The sequence below is a fragment of the Benincasa hispida genome, chromosome 3 (assembly GCF_027475165.1).
Source record: "Benincasa hispida cultivar pf3 chromosome 3, pf3_genome.v1.1, whole genome shotgun sequence".
NCBI lineage: Eukaryota > Viridiplantae > Streptophyta > Magnoliopsida > Cucurbitales > Cucurbitaceae > Benincasa > Benincasa hispida.
Genome location: NC_143480.1, coordinates 36,428,609 through 36,441,965, shown reverse-complemented (window position 1 = coordinate 36,441,965; position 13,357 = coordinate 36,428,609). Strand labels below are relative to the sequence as shown.

At 34.9% G+C, this 13,357-nt stretch overlaps 2 protein-coding genes across 5 annotated transcripts; one reads left to right on the top strand and one right to left on the bottom strand.

Annotated features, from left to right (window-relative positions):
* Positions 1-3,164: 3,164 nt before the first annotated feature.
* Positions 3,165-7,498, top strand: LOC120074007 (OVARIAN TUMOR DOMAIN-containing deubiquitinating enzyme 12-like). Of its 4 annotated transcripts, none has more exons than XM_039026970.2 (11): positions 3,165-3,314; positions 3,774-4,196; positions 4,290-4,429; positions 5,037-5,110; positions 5,301-5,355; positions 5,444-5,518; positions 5,628-5,701; positions 5,795-5,843; positions 6,292-6,376; positions 6,861-6,917; positions 7,145-7,498. In XM_039026970.2, the coding sequence occupies exons 2-11, from the start codon at positions 3,872-3,874 to the stop codon at positions 7,210-7,212; spliced, it is 1,002 nt and encodes a 333-aa protein (XP_038882898.1). In that variant the 5' UTR covers positions 3,165-3,314; positions 3,774-3,871; the 3' UTR covers positions 7,213-7,498. The 4 variants fall into 4 exon arrangements, with proteins under 4 accessions (XP_038882898.1, XP_038882896.1, XP_038882899.1 ...); XM_039026968.2 differs by having other exon boundaries at positions 7,133-7,498; XM_039026969.2 differs by having other exon boundaries at positions 3,280-3,406; positions 7,133-7,498.
* An 824-nt stretch (positions 7,499-8,322) lies between these two features.
* LOC120074008 (TCP family transcription factor) lies at positions 8,323-9,306 on the bottom strand. The gene has a single exon (XM_039026972.2). It carries the CDS (start codon positions 9,113-9,115, stop codon positions 8,504-8,506), a length of 612 nt encoding a protein of 203 aa, XP_038882900.1. The 5' UTR covers positions 9,116-9,306; the 3' UTR covers positions 8,323-8,503.
* Between the last annotated feature and the right edge of the window lie 4,051 nt (positions 9,307-13,357).

Genomic DNA, 13,357 nt, shown 5'->3' with positions numbered 1-13,357 from the left:
ATTATTTTTGTTTGGATTATAATAATATATGTTTAAAGTATAAACTATTTTAATTTTAAAAAAAACAATAAATATTATAGCTATGAATAAAAAAATGATGAATATAAAATAGTAAAACTTGTAGCAAATAAGGCTTTTAAAATCATGTTGGCTGTAGCTAATTGGAGACTATAGGATAGTATCTACTAGTAACAAGATGTGGTTATTATAGTCTTAGAATAGTTTTTGTCTCAAACGTCCCCTTAATTGTTATTTCTTCATCATAGTGAATGGATAATTGTGGAATGATAATTCAACTACTAAAATTTGAAATGATAATAAGTATTTTATCTATTAAGCTATATTCAAACATACATAAAAATATATCAATTTGATCTATCGCTTCATTTAGTCAATATACAGACCAAAATTCTGAAAATATACCGATTTCGCTCATTTCGAAAAAAATTTAAGATTTTGAGAAAATTTCGAGAAATTTCGATATTTTGAGAAAATTTTGACTTTTTTTTAATTAACTACATTAGTCCAGTTCAAGTTTTTCGATTTTATTGTCTTTATTACTGATGGAACACGAGACATACACAGCAGAATAAGGATCTAATTACACTCTAATTGACTCTAGTTAAAAGGAAATTAGCATGCAAATATAGGAAAAACAGTAAACTAAAAAGAGATAGTGTACAACCTTTGTAGCTCACGAAAAATGTTTTTTCTCACTAAATCTTGACTCAACTCTACCGGACCACCACTAGAGTTCTATTCTCTGGACTCAGATCTGGGTTGTGGGACCTGGTGAATGAATGAATGAAAAGGAAGAATGAGAGGTTCAACGTTAATGTGAGAAAAAAATGGAGTTTTTGGTGATAACTTGGAAACCAAAAAAAAAAAAAAAAAAAAGAAAAATTCAGTAAGAAGAAGACGACTTTATTTATTAAAAAAAAAAAACTTCCTTCTATAAAACAATTACATCATCTAATGCATGTAAAAGCTCACCAAAAATCAACACCTCACAAAACACTAGACCAAAATGGGTTATGTATCATTCTATAATGTTTACATATAGTCCACTTAAGTTAGTGAGATTATCCAACAAAAATATTGGATAATTCCACTAACTATAGTCAAGGGCAAAAAGGTATTTTTCCATATGGTCAAAGTCAAACTTTGACTTTTCCCTAGTAAAAAAATCAACCATTTGACTTTTTTTACAGTTTTGACCCTCTAAACTAATTTTGACCTCTTGAACATAAATCCGCATTCATATTTTCGAAATTCGAATCACATTTGAATATAGAGCGTCATACAAAATCTAATGGTGATATTGCATATACTTGTCGATTTTAATCACTTTTCCTAATTCGAACAATTCGAATTAATCCAACATACTGTTCTAAGTTTAATCCATATGAGCTAGCAGGGGATTTAATGGACCTACAGATCAAGGGCTCCAACAATCCGAGATTAACCGGTAAAACTTTTTAACCTAATTAATCAATATTTGTTAACTAACGGGTCATTCCACTAAAGTCCCGTAGTTGCACTCCCCTCACTGTAGATATATTTCTGTCCATCTGATATAACCATAACCAGTAAGTCAATCTTTCACAGGTTGTTCGTGGTCTTGGCTGGGTCAAAATATCGTTTTACCCCCGAGAATACTTCTTATTTATTCAGTCCCACTGAACCTCTAAAAAACAATTGATTTGTGGTCCAACCAACAAATCGAGTCCCTCTCAGCCTAGAGAGATGGTGGGGCCCTTGTTCTAATTCCGAAGTCAGCACTTAAGGGAATATCTACTACCCCTAGAGACGGGTAGGGGTGAAGTCCGTCTTGCACTCTATGTCCCTAGCTATTTACCCGGTCTTACCCCTGAAATGGGAGGCTTATTGAGTCAGCGCTGTTGAGCTGCTCTCACCCATGCAGATCTAAGGATAATCCCGAATAAACAGGAGTTCATAGTTAGCTCAGGATTGAGATCGAGTTACCTAGGTCATCAAATTTGAATTAGTCAGTTTTATAAGTAAACGGTGTTATAAAGCAAAAGTGACTAAGTCGTGGTCTAGTCTTATACAAACTCATTGCATAGGATACCCCACTTGGATATCTTTATATGAACGATTCAGGATTACATCGTTTGTACAAACTAAAAAGTGGGCCGCATCCATAGTGTCCCCAGAACAAGACATCCAACCTTATCCCTATACTATAGACCATTTTAGGCTATACACTCAAACTTGATCCATGTTTTATGTCATCACATAAAGTTCAAGTCTACATAAAATAGCCTTAGGACCTTAGTTTATTGGATTCAAGATTACAATTTCAATAACAATTTTATCGAAAAAACAAACCAGAATATGTTTATCAATTTACAAACTACGAATTTTATGACATAAAATCTAACAATTACACTCATTTTTATAGTCTACGCTAATGTGATTTTCGACTAAAGGATTAAGCCTTTCTTATATGTTAGTTTTTCTAATTTCCAACTTTTCTTAATTTTTTTTGTTTTATTTATCCAAAATTTTCATTTATAAAGAAATTGAATTTGAAAAAAAAAATTGACATATATTTATTTTCAACTCCATTCAATTTTCACATTATTTCGAAATTGAATTGATGTGAGTTCTTTTTCTTTGACCATAAATTTTTTTTCATAATTTTCACATTATTTACATCAAAATATTCTTAAACTTTATATTATTTTGTAATTATTTTCTATTTCTTTTTAAAAATTTTGCTCTTGCACCAACATTTACAAAGAAATTTACAATAGACATTTAAATACTGTCTTACATTATATAGAAACTGTAATTAAAAATGGTTAATTATAGTTTAATTAAGTCACAATAAAAGTTTTATTAACTAATTATAATCATTTTAATCAATTTCCATAATTTTCTCGAAATTCCTATCAATATAAAATCGAGACCTCGATATTCCATCGATATTGATATTTTGAACTTTGCATAGAAGGAACAAAAAATTAAAAAAAAAAGTAATTTAACCAAATATAAAAATACGATAAATAATTATCAACTCATATATATTAAGAAAAAATATAATATATATGCATAATTTGAGGGAGAAAACGGTCTTTTTCTCAACACATCGACCGCGCGGTAACTGTATATAAAGGGCATGAAATGCGCCTTTTTACAAAATTTTGTCGTCGTCATCTATTGCATCCGTATGCTTCTTTATATGTGCAGTCCTCTGCGACTTTCTTTTCTTTCTTTCACACATTTCTTCGATAGGAAGCTTCAGCCTTAAACCTCGTTGATCGCTTTCACCTTTGATTCAACTGCTGGTGAGTGTTTCTGTTTATACTTAATATCATAAATTTCATTCTCTGATACGCAAACGATTCATTGATCCAGTCCGCGCGCTCCTTTGTTTAAGGTTTTTTTTCCTTTGATGAAGTGTTTCGGTATCTTTAATCGTTCTTCTGTTCGTTTTTCAGTTTTCTTCGTCTTCTTGTTGTTGTTCATACGAGTTTGTTGTTATTTGTTTGATTCAAATTCATCCGCTCTCGAAAGCTTTAGATTGGTTTGTGATTGCATGGGTTTTTGATCGGCATCCGAAGATATAAATGCTTAGAGGCCTTTGTTGTTAGATCAATATCAAATATGTTCGGTATTTGTTATTTATTTATTGAACTTAGTTGTTAGAAGGTGCAGTTTGAAGGAACTATTTTATTTTTCCACTTTCCAGACATCAACGAGAACTTTGTGGTCTATTGATTATTGATCTCGTTTCGTGTTTGTAGTCATCGGCAGTTCATTCTGTCCGTCCTAGGTGAGAGATTTTAAAGGACTCTGGTGGAGAACCTACCCTTACTTGAGTAGTTGTTATGAGAAGATTGTCATGAACGATTATGATTCCGATGCGATTCGTTGGGGTCTTCGTTTTTTCAATGGGGACTCAAATGGGGACTTATCGTATAGTACCGAGTACTTCCCTGACATGGCACAACACGACGTCAATTTCTATGAGCATTATTATGGAAATCATAGCAATAATGAGGTTAACCATGTGGAGAACGACGAGATTATTGCACGCACACTTCAGGAGGAGTTTTCCCAATTAGAAATGGCAGAGGCCTCGGGGTATTCTAATGTAGAAGATCCCTCCCAAGCATCGAAGTTTGCTCTTGGTTGGAACAATCCATCCTCAAGGAACTACACTTCAGGTTCTTATTAATACTAAGCCACCTTCTTCTTCTTTCACTGTATATGTGGGATGGTGATCCTTACATGGCGCGTAAAATTCTTGTTATCTGCAGAAAATGATTCCGTTGAAGATGAAATTGAAACCGTGGAACCTTCTAGTTCATGTTCTAGTCCAGGTCAAGAGGATAATTACTATCCGAATGGGCATGATAATCAAGTAGATTGGAAAATGGATCAAATGATTCCAGCACCTGTGAGATTTTCTATAATCACATCTTTTTATTTTGGCATAGCAGTTGAAGTAAATTATAGATTCATTACGCAAATAAACATTTACCTCCTAGACTGATCAATTTATGCCAGACATTTTATGGAGCATGCTTTTTTGCAGGACTTGTGACTGCTGACATCTAGGAATACTCTATATCTGCTTAGAATATGGAACTGTTTTCCTCATGATTGGAAAGTATTTTGTAATGATTTACGTAGGTTCTTTTCTTTTTTCTTTCTGGAATTTTTGGAAGATTTTGAACTATTCTTACATCATTTGTGCATTTTTGTCAGTCTGGAATGGTTAATGGAACCTTAGAGGTATTGTACATCTGGTAGATGCTTTCTCTGTGAACCATTGACTTGTTCATGTCCGCTTTAACTGATTCCTTACTGCAGATTTTTGGTTTTCACTGTTTACTTAATTTTTTGAACAAGAAGCAAGGGATCTTTTGAAACTGTACGGTTGCAAAAGCCGATCTATACTTCTCCAATTTCTGTGCTAACATATGTATGTGGGACCCATGATAATTTTGTGTTTTTCTGCCTACTACAAAGTTGCCTTACAACTTCTCACGTGATTTGTGCAGCATGTCCCAAGAATTAATGGTGAGATTCCACCCATTGATGAAGTAACTTCAGATCATCAAAGGTTGTTGGATAGGTAATATCTCAAAAACTCTGTTGTTTGATATGACTGAATCTGTGGTATTTGTTTATAGCTTGTGTGTGTGAATTTCTTTTACCATTTCTAGTCTGCTACTTGGTGATTTTTCTCTTAGGGTATAATTGTTGTATGACATTGAATTTTGGGTATTAATTGTTGTCACTGTCCACTGCCTTTTCAATCATAGGTTGAAGGTATATGATTTTGTTGAACGCAAGGTTAAAGGGGATGGTAATTGTCAGGTCAGTAGTTTCTCAAGCATGTGGATTTGGTCACAATTGAACAGTTTGAATTGACCATGACATACTCATATCAGTTTTCAATTCTCAGTTCCGTGCTTTATCAGATCAACTATTTGGAACATCTGATCGTCACAAGATGGTTAGAGAAAATGTTGTGAATCAGGTTTGTCATTGTTTTTACAGCTTTACAATTGTATCTTTTGATATTTACTGGATTATAACCTATTTAACTTGGAACTCCTTCTCTCCTTTTCTTTTTCCTTACATACCAGCTCAAATCACATCGGGAGATTTATGAGGGATATGTTCCCATGGCATATGATGATTATTTGGAAAAGATGTCCATGTATCGTTTGAACTTCTATTTGTTTAATTCTTTTCAACCCCATTTTTTATTCCTGTTTTGATAATTCTTATTCTTCATTTGAAAATTTTCTAGGAACGGTGAGTGGGGTGATCATGTAACACTACAGGCAGCTGCAGACTGGGTATGGACATTGCATGATATTGTCTCCGGCTTTGTATTGTTTTCTTAATATAGTTTTGGAACTTTGAAGTTTAAAATATTTTTGTTGTTCGTTCATGCGGTGAACCTAAATCTCTGAAGAATAATTCCTACTACGTTAATATCTAGAATGTCTAAAACAATTAAGCAAACGTGACAGATATTTGACCGTGCAAGTTCAGCCATTTTGTGTTCATTTGCTTATTTTTATTATAATTCAAGTTAAATGCCCATTGTATTATGCATCTTGTGTGACGTAACAATGCCCTGCTTATGCTGTAAATTACTCGAATGAAGTTGCTAGATTGATTGAAATAGTAAAAGTCCATATCGTTCTTGTGTCTTATAGAAACTTTGACCATTCACCCCCCGCCCTCCAACGAAGACTATGAGTCGAGCTAATTGTGACTTATGACTGTTTTATGCTGCAGTATGGCGTTAAAATATTTGTTATGACTTCTTTTAAGGACACCTGCTGTATAGAGATTCTCCCTAATTTTCAGAAGAAAAAGCAAGGTAAATTCTTAACTCTGATATATTAACTCGTGTAACTTTTAAGTTTTCTGGTTCTTCTTCGTGGTTATGGCCCTTTGCATGACTCATTACTCATTCTTTTGCTGATTCATTTGGAAAATGGCCATATTTAGTGCAGTACACTCTTTTTTCACTTTCATTTTCTTCTCCATTGTAAATTCAGTAAGTTTGACTGGAGGAAGATGGTCTGTCAATGTGCACCTGTTTTTTTCCCTTTCGCAGAATTCATGCACTGTTTTTCCAGTTCTTTTTGGTCTCATTTATCATATCCTTCGTACTGCTAGACCGTTATCTCTTGCGAATGAACCAAAGGGACAATTCCAACATTCACTTCATCGACTTCTCTCCTGTTTGCAATCCACCATTCTTTATTTTTCTATTAATCAATAGAACATTGAACCAATCTCACATGTATGTAATCTTGATTGCAAATAGCTTCACACATTGTCCTTTGTGCAACATGCAGTCCTTTTCCTGAGCTTTTGGGCAGAGGTGCATTACAATTCAATCTATCCTCAAGGAGGTAATTATTTTACTCTCTATCCATAGCGAACCGAAAGCTTCCTGACGTTAAGCTTGAATATTGATTCTGCAGTGTTTTAACTCTCTAATTCTAATGTTCCAACCCTCACTTTTAATGTCTTTGATTTTCTCTTCCTGGAACAAGTTGGTTGAATCGAAATTAGCCGCTTATTTGCTGTAACAATAAGTCCATAACTCGGCTCCATGTTCACTCAGGTGTTTCCTCAGTTGCAGATGAGCAATCAAATGACTCTAGAAAGAGGAGGAAATGGTGGATTTTTGGAAATAAGCATTAAGACTCCGGGCAGAAGGTGCAATAAGTCTTAACTTTCTACTGCATCTTACACTTTGAGACTTGTGGTCTTCCTTAAATTTCAAGAAGATTATTTTTATCAACTCCGTCTGCAGTAGTGAAAAACTCGAGGGAAGACCCCAGAACATTCATACTGACTTCAATGACTGAACTTCAATGTTTTCAATTTTAACCAGAGAAACTCGGTCTGTCCTGCTCTGTATCTTATTTATAATTTTATTTGGAATAGATTAATAAAATTTGCAGGCCTCTCTTCCTCTTGCACCTTATTTACCCTTGCTTTGTGCTTTGCTTAAAGTGAATGCTACAAAGTTGGATTTACTTTATTTTAGTCCATTCCTAATCCTTACTTTTTTTAACATGTTTGCATCTTTTTCTCCTGCATCTATGTGCAAAATTATTTTAACTTACCCGCATCTTAGCTGCCATTTCTATGACCTTTTAGATGATTAGATTTAGATCTATACCTTAAAAATGCATTTTACAATCTTTTCATTCAACAGGTTTGGATTTTCTTCAAATCCTTCAAACCTTATTGCTCTTTCCAATTTCGTCTCTGCTGCATCAGTTCTGATTCCCCACTATCTTCTTGATATTCTCCTCTTCCATTTTCTTCTTGTTCTCCACTAGAAATCCCATTCTAACCCATCCGTCCAGAGTTGTTCATACTCGATTGAAAGTACGAGAAGGGATCGTTTTCATTTGAGTATTAGTTATTTACTTCAATTATTGACCAAAGGCAGCAACAGAGTAACAGAACAAAGGTGACATTCCCACCAAAGACTTGGTTCTCTCTTTCATAGGGATGGATTATCTTTTGACATAAAGTATTTGATGTTTAAAATCCCATCCCAACCTGATCTGAAAAGTTCCTTGCTTTTATAGATTTTTAATTATTTTAGTTGACAAAATAATTATTTATTATATTTAATTTCTAATACTAGGAATGTTCCTCAATCCTGATCTGTCCCCAATAACATACCCCACTGAAAATCTAATGATTTGGAACGTATAAGACCATGTTGACAATGGTGGGTCCATTCAATCAGTTTAGCCAGAGAAGATATTTAAATCTAAATAAAAAGAAAAAACGAAAAGAAAAAATCGAATTTCCATAGCAGTAGAAGATTTTACAGTTTCTTCTTCCCTTTACAAATTCCAGCCACGACCAGAACAAGAGGAAGGAGAACGGAGAATAGCTTAAAAAAGGGTAAATTTTCCATACTGCAATTTAAGACTCCTGTCTGTGTCTGTTTGATCCTTTCAATTTTCTATTATTCTCTGAAGACCTCCTCCTCCTGTCTCTCCTCCGCCTCCTCCGCCGTCGACGGCTGCAACAACAACGCCGTGAACGGCATGTGGCGGTAATCATTGCCAACAGCAGAGTACTCCATCCCGACAGGCTGGCATAAATCCAGACGGCAGCTCGGCGGTGGCATCGCGAACATCCCCTGTCCACCGCCGCCCACCGTCAATGGCTGAACCCTACAAGAAATGGACCGAGCGGACGAAGCCATAGCCGGGGAGAGAGTGGAGATGGGAGCTGCCGGAACAGTACCAGTACCCGTGGCGGCAATGATGGAGGGCTCAGCCTGACGGAGAAGCCACTCGATGGTCTCACCATCGGAACGATGACCGAGCTCGCGCGTCAACTGAAAGATGCGGGCGGCACAGAGGGCCGGCATACGGACGCGCCGCCCTCTTCCGTTGACCTTGGTGTGGCGGTCCCTGGAGGATAAGGAGGTGGTGGATTTGCGAGGGACGACGGCTTGCGGCGTGATGTTGGCTAGAGATGAGTTACTACCGACGACTGAGTGAGAAGCGGTGGGCTGCGAATTGTGGTCGGAAGTAGAGGGGAATTTATGTAGAACGATCTCCGATCCCATAGTTGAAATACAGTGATTTGGGTTCAGAGGAGGAAGGAATGAAAGGGGGATGGGGGCTGTTTTTAGGGCTTTGATCGGGAGGAGGAAGTTTTAGGGTTTGAGAAGAGAGGTGGGCTGAGGAAAGGAAAAGAGAGGGAGAAACCGATGAGGAATAATAACTAATTTTTAAAAATAAAAATAAAACACACTCCCTCCCCAAGGCACGCAGTCGGACACGGTGGGACGCATGGATTAGTTGTGACGTGGGGTCCACTTTCTACTTGGTCCCACTCCATCTTTTGGGCCCCTGTCCCAACAAGTGGGCCCGATTCCATTCTTTCCATTTTTATTCTTTTTTTGAAAATTTAAACCATGATATTATTTCTCGTACTATATTCTCTTATTTAATTTTATACTATCTAATAATTAAAATATTACAGAAAATTAAAATAAAATTAATATTAATTGTTTAGTGTTGAATTTGAGCAGCACGAAATACGGATATCAATAAAATATAATATTAAAATAAATAACTAAATATAATATAATATTAAAATAAATTAAACATAATATGAAATAAATAAATAATCAATGTAAATAAAATAGAAAAGATAAATTTTCTCACTTTCTCCAAATTTTTTGGATTTTGTCCCATGTATATGTATTCAAAAAATCTACCAAATGTCACTATTTAATGGACATCTATTGTCATAATATTGTGCAATATTATGTAAGAAGTAGATTACTTGGACATTAATAATGTATAATGTTAAACACATGGACAATACTTTGAAAATGAGGACATAACACATGGTCAATGAATACTAAACATGAGCATCTAATGGACAGCTATTATCGTAATGTTTATAATATTCACCCTTAGATGTCTATTTTATATGTGAAATATGTCTAGTTGAAAATCATACTAGGAAAAAATCATAGTGAAAGAAAAAGATTACATATTCCATATCATCTAATACTTTTAAAAAGAATATAGTATATTTACTCCCCCTCATGGAAACATCACTTGAGATCTCGGAGTCGCTGCATTTCAATATTGTGCACAAATTTCTCAAAGGTTGCGATTGGTAATGATTTTGTAAATAAGTTTGTTATGTTATCCTTCGAACAAATTTATTGTACAATGATGTCACAATTTTCTTTAAAATCATGAGTGTAGAAAAGCTTTGGTGAGATATGTTTTGTTCTTTCTTTTTTAATATATCCTCCTTTGATTTGGGATATGCATGTTGTGTTGTCTTCGTATAACATCGTTGAAAGATTTTTACTAGAAAACAAACCACATGTTCTACGAATGTGTTGAGTCATTGATCTTAACCATACACATTCTCGACTAGCCTCGTGAATTGCAAGAATTTCAGCATGATAGTCTTATTCACTAATTGTCATGATATAAAAAATTTTCTTCATGTACTAAGCAAACTGTTTAATATCTAACTTGTATGAGTTAGATAACTAACCTGCATCTTCACAACCAACTAGATCATAATTAGATTTATTAGAATAAAATAAATCAATGTAAATTAATTCTCAAATAAAACGTACCATACGTTTAAATCTACTCTAATTTCCTTATGTTGGAGGAATATCATATATATGTAACAAAATTACTAAAAAATACTACAAAGTGTACTGTATAGACTAGTCAAGCCATATAAGTGTTGAGATTGATACCTTAAATCTGGTAGGGTCCTGTAGTTTGTAAACACGTGTATGAACAAACTTTTGTGATGTAATAATATGAGATATTTTCTTCAATTGTCTATGAAATATGATATATTTTAGTTGCATGTACCACAAACCAATAAACTAAGATCCCTGGTTATCGTTGTAACTTAAGCATATATGTGGAAACACACAAGTGGATCATGCCTTAAGTGATAACTTAAATGGTCTGTAGTATATGGATAAAGGAGGAAAACCTTATCCTTGTGACACTACGGATACGACCCGTTTTGTAGATGTTACAAGTGTTGTAAAGTGTTACAGATGGTATGATTCTGATCATTCATGTGGAGACATGCGAGCAGAGATATCCTATACAAAGGAGTTTGTATAAGACTAGACCACAAAATGTTTAGTTGTAAGAGTTAAACAACATGCAATGGAAGTATCAAGGATCCATAAGCATTCTAATTTATTAATTTTGGCAAAAACTAAAGCATGCTCTTCATAAAAAATGGGTTTTCAGAACATACCTTTGATGAACTCTCCAAGAAAACGTTTGTTCAGCTGTTGTCTTCACTTGATATCAACATGAACCACCTTAAAGTCTTCCCTTCTATGCGCTTAGAGCTTTAGGCAGAGTTGTGAGACTCAAGAATAGCTTGAAGATGTTAAGAAACAAGAAAAGCTCACAACAACAAATTGAAGAAGACAACTTCTTCTTCACTGTAATTTTTCTCTTAAAATTATGTATTCTTCTTCTTCTCCAACAACTCCAATCTTCTTTATATATTTAGATGAACATGCAAAGTGATGGAGTGCATGGCTTGCAACTCATGCTTGGAGAATCAAGGTAGAGAAGATAATGATTTTTGTGTGAGCATAAAGATGATGGTAATGGAGAAAATCTATTTTCCATTTTGTGCAACCATGCAAATTGTTTTTCCATTTTCTTTTTAAAACACAAAATGACTTTTAAATCATTTTAATTTAAAAATCGATTTTCTTAAATTAATTAAAAAATTAATTAATTTAATATCAAATACTAAATTAATTTTTGCATGATAATCATCTTCATATATTTAAATATTTATTCTCTCGTTCCATTTAATTTGAACATTTCAAATTAATTTCTCAAGCTACCCTAAAGCTTACCCATTTACGAGCTAGTAGGGGGACCTCACACCTACAGATCATGGGCTCCAACGATCCGAGATTAATCGACTAAACTCATTAGACCGATCCAACCCCCATTCGTTAACTAATGGGTGATTCCACTAAAGCCCATAGCTGAACTCCCCTCACTGTAGATATATTATGTCCACTCGATATAACCATGATTAGTAAGTTAACCCTTCACAGATTGTTCGTAATAATGGCTGGGTCGAATCTCTATTTTACCCCTGAAATTACTTCTTGTTCCTTAAGTTCCACTGATCCCCTAATGAACAATTGATTTGTGATCCAATCAATAAATTGAATCCCTCTCAGGCCAATGAGAGGGTGAGACCTCTTGTTCAAGACCCAGAATCAGCACTTGAAGGGAACAACCTCTCTACTATAATCAGGTAGGAGTGAATTTCCTCTTGCACCCTATGTTCCCAGCTATTCATCCGGTCTTATCCCCAAAATGGTAAGCTTATTGAGTAGAAGCAATTGGTCTACTCTCACCGTTTTTAAATCAAAGGATAATCCCGAACAAACAGTAGTTCATAGTTAGCTCAGGATTAAGGTTAAGTTACTTAGGTCATCGCTTTGAAATAGTTAGTCTTAAACAGTAAACAACGTTATAAAGTAAGAGTGACAGGTTTCGTGGTCCGATCTTGCACAAAACTCATTTGCACAGGACATCCCCACTCCTCATGTCTCAACATGCACGAATTAGGATCACTTCGTATATAGCACTTTACAACTCTTTGTAACAACTACAGAGTAGGCCGCATCCAATAGTGTTACCAGAATAAGGTACTCAACCTTATTCATATACCATAGATCATTTTGACTATTTATTCGAACCTGATCCACTTGTATGTCTCCACATAAAGTTCAAGTACTCATATAATAGTCAAAGGACTTAGGTTTATTGGATTTCTAAAAAACAATATATTCAAAAACAACTTTATCGAATTCTTAGAATAAGTTCTAATGTTTACAAACCACGAGTTTTAGGACCTAAAACCCAACATTAGTCTCATTATATAACGTGTTCATGATAAAAACTTTCATTTCACTAGGATGACTATAGGTAACATGACCTTAATCCTGAGTGAGTGGGAACTCCTGCCTATGAGGGTGGTCCTTTGATTTGCATGGGTGTAAATGGCCAGATCGCCGACTTAAACCTACCACTTTGAGGATTTGTATGATTGGGGAGCTGGAAACTCAGCTACACAAGACAAAATTCACTCATTCTCAGAAGCAAGGGTAAGTAGATAGATTGCTCCCTTAAGGGCTAATTTTGGGGCTTGAACAATGTGACACCACACCTTCTCATGGTCCGAGAAGTGTTAACTCATAGTAGGACTATGATGTATTGTTCATTAGAGGAATCAGTGGTACTTAAGGAGTTAGATGTAA